Source organism: Galleria mellonella, unplaced genomic scaffold (assembly GCF_026898425.1).
Source record: "Galleria mellonella isolate WM207_F2 unplaced genomic scaffold, CSIRO_AGI_GalMel_v1 utg261, whole genome shotgun sequence".
In the NCBI taxonomy this organism is placed as follows: Eukaryota; Metazoa; Arthropoda; class Insecta; order Lepidoptera; family Pyralidae; genus Galleria; species Galleria mellonella.
Window position 1 is genome coordinate 289,253 of NW_026442057.1, and position 14,758 is coordinate 304,010.

Consider the following 14,758-nt stretch of genomic DNA (forward strand, 5'->3'; position numbering starts at 1 on the left):
TGAAAATGAGAACAGGCCAGTTAGTTCATCATGATGAATTCATCAGGAATTAACTATGATAGTTTCCAGGGGGATCCACGAGGAGATCGACCTGGTTGGGTATATTGCTAGCAATGGGATTTTTAGTCTCCATTATTAACAATCCCTTTCCCCCCAATCTCAACGATTGGTCGCTCTATGATAGCTCACTAAGTGCTTTTCACGCTACGTTTGGAGAATCAGAAATTAGAAGATAAAAGAAATTCGTCAAGGATCATTCTTCAAGAATGGATCAACTAGATCATTTATTTTCTTCGATTTGAATTCGCACATTAGACAGTCCACATGATAGAATATTGTGACGCTGTTATGCTCATGGTATCCTTCATGTTTTTTCAAGACTAAGGTAGAGGTTAGAGATTTGACGTTCATAAGCGGCTAAAATGTCCTACATGAATAAATGATTTTTGTATTTTGAATTTTTGAATTTTAGAGGGAGACTTTGTACAAAAGTCGATTGCTTGGGTACCTCTGTCCTATTCGTGTTTCAACCGTAAAGCAGTTGTGTTTGCATGGCTGTGTTTCGGTTTGAAGTGTGGATTATGGCGTGAATTTACTGGGTACAGAGGAATAACCTAAGTCCTCAAGAATGGCAACGCATGGGGGGGGGGGGTATCATGGGTGAAACAGTATACTTTGTTATACCCATGGTACTACTCATGTCTATAGGCGACGGTTACCACTTTCTATCAGGTGGGCCGTCAGCTTGTTTGCCATTGTAAGTTGTATAAAAAAAGAGGTTTTTAGAATGAAACAGCCTTACACCATAAAAATAAATAGATCTTTAACAACTTTGTCTTAAGGACATTATTACAGTGACATCACTGTCATTAGCAATGTCTTTAAACCGAAGCAGCCATGCTGTTGAGATGCCAAAGCTGTTTGTCGACAGAAATACGAGTGAGAAAACATGACAAATGACTTTGTTTAGTATATTAGTAGTTCGTTTAATACATTAATTTATTTCGTAGTATATTAATTTTCAAATTAAACATTTGAGGTATTTTTTTATAAATATTACGTGCCGATACTTCAATGATATTAAAAAAGTTACTGCTACATACAGCCCATCTGAAGGGTCACTGTAGCCTATGGACACCTGCAATACTAAAGGAGTCACGCACACATTTGACTACCTTGAAGAAACCTTGATACGCCCTTTTTAAAGAACCCCATACTGTATTCTCTAGAGAAAAAACTCAGCAGGGAGCTTATTCCAAAGGCTGAGCGTTCGTGAGAGAAATCTCTGAAACCTCTGGCTATTTTCTTACTAAATGCCAAAAAAGAAGTTCCTGGTTTAAATTCTAATAGAATGATAGTAATTATAATATTTTTCTTTCAGGGTACACGAAAGTGAAGAGTTCTAAAGTGACAAAGGACCTCTCGCAGAACGTCGAAGAGCTGGACTCGCTCCTGGACGATCTGCAGAAGGACCAGGAGAGGCAATTATATAAGAGTGCGTATTTTTTTCAATCATATTTTTAATAGTTTCTGCTTTATTCAGATACTTGTATATATTATATATTGTAGTAATATCCTAAGTAAGAAATAAACTACATTCTTTCCCACGTCAAAGTCTTCGATTCTAATTTCAAATCTTTTAAGATTAGCCAAATTAACGTTAAATTGTTTTGGCTTGTAGTTGTTTTGACTCCTTAAATATAATAGTCTTAAAAGAAGAGGATCGAATTCATTTACGCGAATAACAACCTTTTTTTTTTTGTTTAACGTGTGGATAATCTTCAGCAAGACCGTCCCATCTGCCGGAGGGAGGGCAGCTGGGGTGTGTGGGATTTGTACACACGACGTACCTCGAGGCGCTTATGTTGGATCCTGGGTTCCCGTTTGTACGACTACCGAGTAGACGTGAATAACTACCTAACTATCTACTCCTTCCACCTTCTGGGCCCATGAAATAAGTGGCTAGTATAACTTTCATCATTGTTTCAGGTGGATACACGTCCGACACAGCTGAAAGCACATCTTTCGACTACAAGCGAGGGTGAGTTTGTTATATGACTCAGAATAGTTATTGCCGCCTATAGACAGCATGAAAAGCTCTGTAGATGTCATCGAAAACATGAGAAGTACTCGTATCCCAGATGCTCAATGTACCTACCTCTCTTTTTCTTTCTTGTTATGCTTCTTTTATTTCTACTTTTTATTCGTCGCGTTCTTGAAAACTATGGTTTTTACCTACCCAGTAAATTCATTGCCAAAGCTTAACGTTTCAAACCAGAACACAGCATGCAAGCAGCTGCTTAGCGGAACAGTCTTTGGATTTCTTTAATGGATGAGGAAGGAACGCTAATTTTCAGTAAGATCAGCTCATCATGTAGACTTCAACAAGATTTCCTTTTTTCCTCTATTGCTAATCGCTTTTTTTCTATTGAAGCTATAAGAGACTGTTAAATATATTGCAGAACCCCACTGAAGGCGCCCTCTAGCGGTTACTCCACTCTACGCCATGAGGAGCGCGTGGAGTCCTCGTCGTGGGGCTCGAGTCCTCCGCCCACAGTCTCCCGGGCGGCCGAGCTACGACAGGAAATGTATCGAGAGGAGAAGACCGGTCAGTAGCCTGGAATACGTTTTAGAACATTGTCATCATGTAAACCATTGTTCAACGTCATTTCTAAGTATAGGCCTAGCCCAGATTTTCATTAAAAAACAACCTTTTTGATTGATAAAAATTAAATGATTTGCCGTTTGTCCCGGCATAGAATAATCCAACTCTTCATTTGCGGGGGGGGATTGTTAAGAATACTGAGAATCCCATTGCTAGCAATATATCCAACCTTCATTTCCCCCTAGAAACTATCATGGTCAAAAAAAAAGTCTTCATTAGCCGTAGGTGTCGACTAAGGGAGGGCAAGGGATGGGCAGCAGCGTCCTTCTTAAAACATCTCTAAAACTTTACTGCGGTTGCCAATCCGGCTGTCATGGCAACTACTGGCAAAACCTCCCCAGGGAGAGTGTGAAGAGTGTGTTCCTCAGCAGTGAACAATTAAAGGATGATGATGAAATGGTAATCCCGCCTGCGCTGCACTGATATATAACTTCACGAGTGTGTAATCTATGTAAATAAAATTGTGCAGAGTCGCGCGTGGTGCCGTCGCAAATATCGCCGGCGGTGCCTCAGATCGTCCCAGCGGCTGTGTGCTCCCACTGCCACCAGCCACCCAACACTGGCACCGTGAGTCCACCACCATCTTTACTTTTTCATTTTTTATGCATCTCAGAATGGCAAACAAGTTGACGGCTCACCTGATGGAAAGTGTTACTTCTGGAATATCGATTTATTTAATTTTCATGTCATTCACAATGCATTCTCAAAGAAGATGACTACCTATGTCCTTTGCTTCTGTCACGAAGCAGTTGTGCTTTGCAAGACTGTGTTTTGGATTGAAAGGTGGGATTTATACGGTATGGAGACATAACACAGTAGTCCTCAGGAATGGTAACGCATGAAAGGTATCATGAGTATGATAGTATATTCCCTGATGTGCATGATGCTGTTCATGTCTATAGGCGATGGTTACCAATTTCCATCAGGTGAGCAGTCAGCTTGTTTATCAAAAAATCCCAATGAAGTGAATAGCTGATGTATTATCATGAAGATGCATATGATTCTCTTCTGTATGAAGAGAGACCTGTACTCAACAGCAGGATATTAATGGCTCATATTTTTTTATACCACAAAGTTCGCAAACAAGCATACAACCCGTCTGATGGTAACGATCACTGCAGACGCCTGCAACACTAGGGGTGCCACGTGCGCATTAGCATCCCTAAAGAAACCTTAATATACCTATTTTGAAGCACCCCATACTGCAATCTCTAGGAAAACCTCGGCAGAGAGCTCATTCCATATCCCGAACGTTAGCGGGACAAAACTGCCACTGTACGTGACCATTTAGATTCCAGCGTGTATATATTATGATAAGTCGTTCATGACCATCCGTGCAGTTGTCCCGCTCCGGCACGCCGATGAACAAGGTGACGACGACGGTGAAGACGTACACGTACGAGGTGCCGGCCGGCCAGGACCCCACCACCGTGCCGCTTCCACCTCACGCCGATACCCACCACACATACGTCAGCCGCTCCGAAAACATGCGCTCGTGAGTCATTTTTTAATGGGTTACAACAGCGACAGGACCCCCTCCTGAAAGGGATTGTTAGTAATGAGATCTAATAGCCTCATTGCTAGTAACCTCCATCTCAGGTCGACCACCACGCGATTCACCCTGGAAACCATCATGGTTAATTCTTCTCTTATTCATCATAGTGGGCCAACTGACCTGCATTCATTCTCACCTATCATCTTCCACTGTTGCCTCGTCGGTGTATACCGATAGCGCGGGCTGGGTTACCATTCCATTTTCATCTATTAAAAAAAATAGCGACAAGAGAAGAATTTTTTTAGTAATGTGGACTACATGGTATTAATAGCATTAGGACTGAATTCCTAGCAATATATCCTGTTAGGTTGACCCCCATGTGGTCCCCCTTGGAAACCATCGTACTGAACTACAAGTATATTCATCACGATTGGCTAACTGACTTGCTTTCATTCTCACTTATCATCCCTCACTGGTGCCCCACCAGCGTATACCGTTAGCGCAGGCGAGGTTACTATTCCATGCTCATCCATTAAGTTTTAGTTCTACCCTGCCTATCGATTGGTATACGCCTGCGTTAGAGATGCTAGGTGAGGAAAGTGAGGTCAGTCAGCCCATCAAGAATTAACAACGATAATTTCCGGAGTGAATATCATCTATACTGTCGAAGGAGGATCATAAGGAGGTCGATTTGATCCCATTGCTAGCAATATGGGGTATATTCGTGTTTCAACCGTGAAGCAGTTGTGTTTGCATGGCTGTGTTTCATTTTGAAGGGTGGGATATGGCGTGAATTTACAAGGTACAGAGGAATAACAACTGAGTCCTCAGGAATGGCAACGCATGGGGTTGTTATGTCCATGGTACTGCTCATGTCTATAGGCGACGATTACCACTTTCCATCAGGTGGGCCGTCAGCTTGTTTGTCATTCTAAGTTGTATAATAGGGTTATTAGTCTTAAGCTAATAAGACCTTTTCCCCTACCAAGTGTAATTTGTCACAATTAAGGATATAGGGACAATCTAAATCACTCCCAGAATATTATCGCCCCACATTCACATATCTCCTTATGGCTGTTGCTGTGTGTGCGCAGGTCGGGCACCAGCACGCTGCAGCCGGCGCCGGCCCCGGCCCCGGGCGGCTGCCAGTACTGCACGCACTGCAACTCGCATATACGGGAGTACAAGCACGTCGCCACCACCGATGGTGAGTACCAGCCTCGTTCTATTCGTTACTGTGGAATATCTAATGGAATGGCCGTGTGGTCCCGGCATAGAATAGGTCACCCCTTCCTTTTCCGTGGGTGTCGTAAGAGGCGACTATGGGAGGCCGAGAGATGGACAGCAGTGTCCCTCTCAAAACATCACCAAAGTCTAAAGATCGTCTGTTTGACGTCAATCCTCATTGAGAATGCATTTGTTGGTTGTATCCGCCGTCTACGGTATGGAGAAAAGTAGAAGTGACACTCCAAGAGGGAGTAAAAGAAGCAGGTAGAAAAGGAGTTAAGAAATTATGGGAAAAAGGAGACCCTGATGACTAAAAATAATATTTTATTATCTCTTTAGAGCATACGAACGAGCGCGTGCTGTACCCGACGCCCGCCAACGAGACCAAACTGCTAACGCCGCACGAGCCGCACCCTGGACACGCACCGCATGTTAGTTGCACCCCATACCTGATTGTACCACCACCAGTAGAGGGGAGGGGATTGTTGGAAACGGAGTCTGGCGTTGCTATTGCTAAGAGTATCTATTGACACTAGATATCATGTTTAATTTTTTTTATACCACTAAGGTGGCAAACAAGCATACGCCCCATCTGATAGTAAGCAGTTACCGTACCGTAACCTGCAATACCTGGGGTAATACGCGCGGGTATAACGACCCTGAAGAGGTTTCTTCAGGGTCGGTAACGGCATTCACACTGTAATTCCTGGTGAATTCCTCACGATGGACCAACTGATCTGACACAATACGCATTTATACTCCATGAGTGCCCATAGCGTAGGTATTGCTTCTATTAAACCATTCCATTGTTTCCTATTAAAAAGCTGCACTGTCGTCAGTTGACGGCCCACCTGATAGAAAGTGAGTCCTCAGGAATGGCAACATGGGGGATATCATCGCCTATAGACATGAACAGTTACCACTTTCCATCAGGTGGGCCGTGGACATTATAAAAAAAAAAAAAAAAAAAAAAAATTGAAAGTATACTGTGAACAGTACCGTTCGACCATGATACCCTCCATGCGTTGCAATTCCTGAGGACTCAGGTGTTATTCCTCTGCATCCTGTAAATTCAATTTTCTTGATATGCCTGGTGTAACTATGCCTCGGTCTCCCTCTTCCCCTTCTTCCTTCTATCTTACCTTCTATTATAATGTTCATAAGTTCGTCGTGTCGTATCAAGTGTCCCAACATTTTCTCCCTTCTGTCCCTAAGCAGGACCTCCTCATTACTAATTCGATCTTTCCAGCTAATTTTCTCCATCCTTTCATTCCATTATTTCACTTAAGTTTCGCATGCCATACATGGGAGATATTTAAATTAATATGTTGAGTTGTTGAATAATACCAGAGGGAGACTTTGTACAAAAGTCGATTGCTTGGGTACCTCTGTCCCATTCGTGTTTCTACGGTGAAACAGTTGTGTTTGCATGGCTGTGTTTCGGTTTGAAGGGTGGGATATGGCGTGAATTTACAGGATACAGAGGAATAACATCTGAGTCCTCAGGAGTGGCAACGCATGGGGGGTATCATGGACGAAACAGTGTACTCTGTTATGTTCATGGTACTGCTCATGTCTATAGGCGACGGTTATCACTTTCCATCAGGTGGGCCGTCAGCTTGTTTGCCATTCTAAATTGCATAAAAAAAAGTTTCAATGAGACCAATAGATGCCAAATTTTTTTTTATTTAGTCTGTCTGTATGTATAAACTAAACTGTGTTAAAAAAAAAACCTATAAACCTGTATAGAGTGTGATATAAAGTCTAACAACCATAAAATCTTGATTTGTAATATTTTTTTAATTGCCAGGGTCCAACGACATACAAGTACAGCGAGACGACGTACTCGTCGCACAACTCGTCGCAGCGCTACCCGGCGCCGGCGCCGTCGCCCGGCCCCTTCCCGCGTCCCGTCACGCCCTCTGCCGGCACGCAGCAGCCGCCCAAGAAGCTGGACGACCTGCTGGCCGACTTCCCTGAAGCGGTTCGTCCAATACCTATTGCAAACTAGCTTTTGCCTGCGATTTCGTCTACATATATGTTCACTTACTGGGATAAAAAGCTCTAGGACAGGGGTCAGCAACCTTTTTAGTTGGAAAAGTCAAATATTATATTTTACAAAATTTCAAAGTTTTTAAAGAGTCACAGAAATTTTCCAATAGTATTTGGTGCCTAATCCTCAATAATTGATTCAGAACGATTGTTAATTTCTTTTTTTTTTATAAAATAATATTTTCTTATGTGAACTAAAGAACCGCAGTTTCACATCCAAAGAGCTGCTATTTGTCACGAATCGCTGGTTGCCGACACCTGCCCTAGGATTATCTTTACTGATAAAAATCAGGGAAACAATAACAAAATACTTTTAATGCACCTTTCAATACATCATCATATCAACCATTAACAGTTTCCATAAAGGGAGTGTTTGCTAGTAGTTGTCACGCTTGGCAGGCGGATTGACAACAGTAGTTAGGCATTGGAGAGGTTTTAAGAGGGACTCTGTTGCCTATTCCTCGACTGACACGGGAAAGGAATGGGCGGCCTATGTCGGGACCACACGGCGAACGTCATTTTCCATACATCAAATGTCTCATTTACCAACTTTCAATAATATCACCCTATTCGTATACAGAGATATCCCACTCAGCCGGACGGACTCGTCCGCCGTAAGGTGGAGGTGACACACGAGCGGTCTACTCAAGAGCAGAACAACACCAGCAGCGGTGCAGCCAAGCCGCTGGTCCCTGTTGGCGGCAGCAAGAACGTCGCCGGCCCCGCCGTCTACTACCCCCCTGGGCACACGCCCTTCGTGAAGAAAGAGGTCGCTGGCTACCAGGCTAATGTGAGTAACTTATTAAATATTTTTTTTAGGGTTGTATATCAAAAAGATGCAAAGAAACCCTTATGGGCTTTGTCCATCCATCTGTGGCATCCATATCTCCACAACTATAATATATATAGATATAATATGTCCAACTATTATCGTTATGTCACGATAACCACTTTATAAAATGTTGTAAAAATGTCCGCCCGTGCGAAGCCGGGACGGGCCGCTAGTTATGAATAATTAGAGATTGCCTTGTGCCCGCAGTCAATGCAGGGCGGCGGCGCGTACGCATCCGGCCGCGGCATGTACGAATACGAGGCGGGCTCGCGCTCCAAGGAGAAGCACTCCGAGAAGAAGACCGCCGTGCCCATCTGCCTGCCGCTCTGCTGCGCCATGCCCTGTGTCATCATGTAACGCCCATGGGACTACTCCATGCTAACCTACTGCTAAGTGACGGGGACTAGCCGTGGGTAATACCTATATATTTCAGTTGCAATATGTATATATTGGGCCAATAATGAATATGTAAAGTCTGTTACCCGAAACATAATATTGGATAACGAACCTTTTAACATATTCGAAAACAGAGGGCCTACCATGAAATGTTTTCCGAAATTTCGGAGCCAAACGAAACACAAATATGATGTTAAAATTACATAATACATGCCGTTTGGAAATATTAAAAATGTTAAAATATCGTTCCTTTGGACTTTTATGATAGGATGTATGACGAATGAAATGTTACACTCCATTTATTGATCCAATTTTGGTATAAACAAAAACACAAAATTGAGTCCGAAATTTCGGAATTTCACTTCATAGTAGACCCCCAGATATCCGACCGATATGGGCGATATCGAAATGGGTGATGATCATTTTTCGACATCTTTGTTCAGAGGAACCCAATATATAGATATTGGATCGGTATCCATATTGCCCATGCATAACGGGGACTGGATACCACGATAGATACCTTTAATACGATATGACGATACACAATCTACCAAGTAATACTGGAAAAAGTTTATAACAATGATCCCCTGGTGATAAAAGAACGAACAGTTATCAGGAATCTCAAACGTTTCATTGCAACATTCATTGCAACGCTCAAACGATACGATCCTATACTATTAGCGTCTTAGACCTTGACTTCCACTATGAATTTGGGTGCCCCCTTCCTTCGATGACGATCCGAAGATGTTGAGCTACAAGGGGCTCGAGCTTTTATAGGGCTTCCACTAGTGCTTTCAAGTACTCATCGATATTTTTGGGCAGGGGGAGGGGGGTTAATTCACAGCCATTTGGTAGTAAAATAATAAATACATTGAAAAATAGTCTGAAGATCTAAAAGTACCTAGGTACATATATATACAAAAGTGATTTTGCTAAAATTGATTTAGCCCAATAAAATTCTTTACTCTGATAAAATACCTTGATTATTGTTAATACAGTTAAATCCACCCGCTTCAAGTTTTTCATACTATATGCTATATAAAAAAAAATATTGCTCATTTCATATAAAAAAATCTCAGAGACCAAGAGTCAGGGAACTACATATATCTTAAACCGCTGGATATCGTTACGATAACTCATAGGGTCTATGAAATGATGGCTTAAGGCAGGGGAAAGCACAAAAGATCCCGATGGGTCGACGTGCAACGGCTTAGCTGACCCCATATCCGAATATAAGATATAAAAATATTGTATCTATTAATTTACCTATATGGTTTCCAGGCCCCATAACTAATTACATAAGTAAATATCAAGTGTTTTCGGTATAAAACAGGCGTACCACCTGAATACGCGATATGTGATATTAGATGAGATCAGAAATAGCACCAGTTTTTTTAATTTTCCATAAGAAATTGTCGCTTGTCCATATTTCAAGGATGTCTACAGGGTTATTAGACAGAATATATTATATTAATAATAGGTAATTTTTTAATACTCTATAAATATGAAATTATACAAAACACATGGCGAGAGGGCGCCACGTGATTTTAATTCTAATATATTCTGATAATTATAATTTTATTTTTTGTATAATGCATTGTCTAAAATTATTTTCCTGGGGAATGGAGACGAGGGGGGGAGGAGCTGGCGCCTTTAAACATGCACAGTATGTACATGTCTTTGGGCATAGTTGAAACTCATCTCGCATTCTGTGATGGGCATAAAACAATACTAGGGTGGGCATGCCCTTCATGGCCAACCACTTAAATATGCCTACGCTATTGGGTTCTAAGTAGATAAATTTACTGCAAAATATAAATGTTTTAACTCAGGGCCGTAGCTAGACCCAAGTTTTAAGGTAGAGTAAAATAACTTTTTGGTAGGGCAGAAGCCATAATTTAGTGACTTTGAAAAAGAGAATCTGTCAAATTTTCTTGGGGCCTTTTATTTTAAGATAGGGCATTGGGATTTTTAAGGTAGGACACTGCCTCACAATACCCCCCCCCCCCTGTTACGGCCATGTTTTAGATATATCTGATATCATCTAATACAACATCGCATCGTTTACAAGAATCTCAATACTTCTTAAAGAGACAGTAGAGAGCGAGAGCTTGAAAATTTATATAAATTTAGATAGGTTAACTAATTTTTGTATATAAATTTTCGGATCCGGGTTTTAAAAGGACCATTTTTGCTAATTCATATAACGATCATATAAAAATGATTAGCATAAAGTGGTTATTTTAATCTCCTGGATCGTACCTTAAGATGTTCGCTGCCTGATATCTCATAATACAGGGTACCTATCCTGGTTTGGGAATCAAGCATAAGGGAAATATTATTTGATAAAAAAAACTTATAAACATTAGAAATATACTTAATTTCTCTTATAGAAGTCTCCAAACCTACTAAAAAACTCGGTAACTGTGATTTGTCATAATAATTTTAACTATATTCAAGCGTAAATCCCTCGCGGGGTAGACAGATGACTGGATGCCAAAGGCCTCTATCCTTGTATATCTTGGTTTTCATACCTCATGCAATACGATAGTTTTGGAGACTATCAAATAATAATCTTTATATACTTAATATTCATAATTTTTAGATATTTAATATTTATATCCATATTACTTGCAAATATTTTAAATACACTATAAGGACTTGACGCAATGAAAAATTTTGCAGGTAAATACTACCAACATACCTGCTTCTTTATTGGCGACGTTTCAACGTAAATTGCACCACGTCGTGGGTAATAATACCACGTCATCGTGCCTTAAATCCCGATAACGTATTTAAAATATGTGTAAAGTTTAAAATTAACTACTTGCAAATAATTATAATTTATAAAGAATCTCAAATTTGATATTATAAGTGTAACGTGAGGTAACATGTTCACAATTTGTCCATTTTTGTAATGCAACTAACAATGTGCCATTATTGTTATATAAATACAAGTGAGAGCGGCTCCTTCATATCTTGTATAGAGTTATTGCAATTTTATCATTAATAAATTATATTAACTGATGGCTCGCCTTTTATTTTACAAATCCTGACATACCTACATATTACTACTTACATGAGAGAGTATCGCCCTCTAGTGTCAAGGTAGTCTAGTTCCTACATTGTACACTAAGGGTTATATTTTATTTGTATACACATTGCCACCACAAGCAGAAGGACTACAACACGCCGATACACAATAAGATCATATTTCAGCCTGTCTACTGCTGAACATAGATCACCCCCCCAAGGGGGAAGCGTTTACTTTGCATAATCATTCATGTTAGAAATATTTTTAAAAAAATTGACAGTGTGTTGTTACACCTTTAGGTACATTGTTAACCTTCGGTATAAAGCACGAAAGGATATTTACATAAATGAAACAGGGTATCGTAATAAAAACACATATATTTTGCTTTATTTTACCAAAATTTTGGATCAAGTCCAAGAAGGCAGTCTGCGGGTTACATAACCGTCACTCTAGACTATACAAGCTCCTCGCCCGGACTAACCCGCGCTTACGCTTAAGGCCTTTTGGTTCTGTGCCCCGTTCAGTGGATCTGTCGTTTATTGACAAAACAATATAGTAATATAGATACATTTACAAATGGCAAAGAGAGAGAGAGAGCAACTGCGCTTGAAAACAATAAAACTAAAATTAGTTAACTGATTTTCAACTTTAACATCTTAGAAACAAGGCATTATTCGGCTCGCATCAATTATTCAGACAATGTATCAAAGCAGTAACAAATTATACATTACACATGAAATAAAAATGTCAGAATTAATGCAAGAGATAATAATGGAACAAATTGGAATTGAAAATATTTATCCCATATGCCTAGATATAACCACACCTAATATTTATAATTATTCATATTCTATAAACATGTATTATATAAAAAAAAAAATAACGAAAATTAATGTCTTTTTTAACTTTAATTAAACATAGCTAAATACCAAACCAAATAAACCAGCCTCCAAAAGAAATGCATTGAAATACATACATTCGTTTGGAACAATTATGTAAAATATATCTGTCCTTTGTAACATCCATACATACACATATATACATAGCAAGGCTTCAAAGACATCCAGGCTTTTTTCCATCCAATAAAAAATATTGTTTTGTTACACAAAGACTGTATAAAAAGATTTTTTTATATAAATGTGATATCGTTGTTAAATTCGTCTTAATTTCAAGTGTTTTACGCTGCCTACATATAATTAAAAATAAATACGACGCCCATATACTGTGAAAACTATCCAAAAAAAAAAAAAAAAACTTTAGCTCAGATCTGTTAGAAGTTAGGATTTTGTGACAATCCACGTGTTCAATTCCATTTGTTTCAATATCTCTCATACATTTGTTCTTTTGCAACTTCTGAAAAATACATCACAACCATTTCATATCGTATACAAAGCTACGTTTAGAAATACTGCGCCACACATAAATGCCCAGATTCTAAAACATAACAATAAAAAAAAAAAACATCACTGTTACATTTATCACGTGATGTGTTAACTCTTATTTCAAAACGCATAACAAATTGTCATTATTAATTATACATTTTTACTTATTGTACACATATACAACTACAGTGATATGATTTTCTAAACGTAGATATTTTAAATTATAAAAAAAAATGGAAGCAAATCGAATTATGTCACTTTAGAGTATTCAATACAATACTTATGTCACTTTAGAGTATTCAACGCGACAAACGCAATGTATTATTCCATTTTACTGTTTAAATATTTCCTTAAAACACATAATATTTTAATGTAAAAACTACCGGTTTAACTTACATGAAATTAGATGATAATAAAGCTCGAACTTGTGTCACAGCCGCTTATGACTAAGGATCACAAAATGAGTCCGAAACTAGTTGAGATTTTTGGATCTAGTTTGAGAGTTAAAGCGGCAGTTATTACATTAAAATATTATTCCTTTTGGTTGCAGTGGGAAGGAAGAAAAAAAACTGAAGTGGAAATGGACCGATATACAGTGTATGTTAAATAACAGAAAGCATTCCTTAAAATTGGTTTATTTATTCAAAAATATGGCCTCAATTTTTTTATCTTAGAAAATAATACAGATGTAGGTTGTTTATTTTTTCCAGATTTGTTTCTTTTTTTTGTATATTTTTTTCTAAGATTTTTTATATCCTATTAATGAATACTAACACCAGTTTTAAAGAATGGATTACGTTAGTTAACATACTGTATATAAAATTTATTTTGAAAATTTGAACTAAACATGTCATACGTGACTGATAAACACACTCACCGAACACCGTGACACGGTGAAGGATTTGGGACTCAGACTAGAGCCATATGAACATGTAAAGGGTAGACATTTACACAGAAGTGGGACAAAAAAAAACAGCTTCAAACATTGACTTAATCAAGGAATATCATGCCTTGGTATATCAACCAATCATAGGCATGGTTCGAATTGTAGTGTATTTTATCGTTGAATACTCTAAAGGAATTAATAAATTTATAAATAATTAAATTGTTGAAAGAATCAACTAGCATTGTTTTATACTATTGTATAATTTTTCGGTCCTATCATTTTCTACTTATATATATATAATCGAATCACTCACATTTCAATAACAAAATATGTATTAAAAATTTACTTTGACCAGAAAAACATATTTTAACAATAGCATTAGACTTTTATTATTATTATTTCAGACTCTTGATTTATAAATGTGAAAAATAAAGGGATATTACAGATTTGTTCAATCGACATTAGAGCAAATCAATTATATGGTATTTTTTCTCATTTATCACACCATTGTAAGGAGTGTGAATAAATCATTCCATTGATATAACCATGTACAATAAGTATTAACAAAATGTGCATTTATATATATATGTCTATTCAATTAATTATTTATCTATATAATTGTACAATATTAAAAATGATACATGGAGAAAAAAAAACCATTTGGTAGATCGATTGAACAATAAAATTGAACAATAATAACTCGGGTGTTTAATATTTACAAAGACGCTAGGCAGTCTACAAGTTTAGTGGTTTCACCACCGCAAACAATGAACAAATAATCAATCATAC

At 38.6% G+C, this 14,758-nt stretch overlaps 1 protein-coding gene across 2 annotated transcripts in view; it reads left to right on the forward strand.

Annotated features, from left to right (window-relative positions):
* The window catches only part of LOC113521052 (proteoglycan 4), a 47,790-nt gene extending 36,096 nt beyond the window's left edge, over nucleotides 1-11,694 (forward strand). For both annotated transcript variants that reach the window (XM_052895004.1, XM_052895005.1), the window contains exons 5-14: nucleotides 1,382-1,495; nucleotides 1,990-2,041; nucleotides 2,463-2,608; nucleotides 3,135-3,232; nucleotides 4,006-4,160; nucleotides 5,255-5,367; nucleotides 5,727-5,818; nucleotides 7,198-7,371; nucleotides 8,020-8,229; nucleotides 8,479-11,694. In XM_052895004.1, coding sequence (XP_052750964.1) covers nucleotides 1,382-1,495; nucleotides 1,990-2,041; nucleotides 2,463-2,608; nucleotides 3,135-3,232; nucleotides 4,006-4,160; nucleotides 5,255-5,367; nucleotides 5,727-5,818; nucleotides 7,198-7,371; nucleotides 8,020-8,229; nucleotides 8,479-8,628 — 1,304 coding nt within the window. In that variant the 3' untranslated portion in view covers nucleotides 8,629-11,694. The remainder of the gene's footprint in view (nucleotides 1-1,381; nucleotides 1,496-1,989; nucleotides 2,042-2,462; nucleotides 2,609-3,134; nucleotides 3,233-4,005; nucleotides 4,161-5,254; nucleotides 5,368-5,726; nucleotides 5,819-7,197; nucleotides 7,372-8,019; nucleotides 8,230-8,478) is intronic.
* Nucleotides 11,695-14,758: the final 3,064 nt, after the last annotated feature.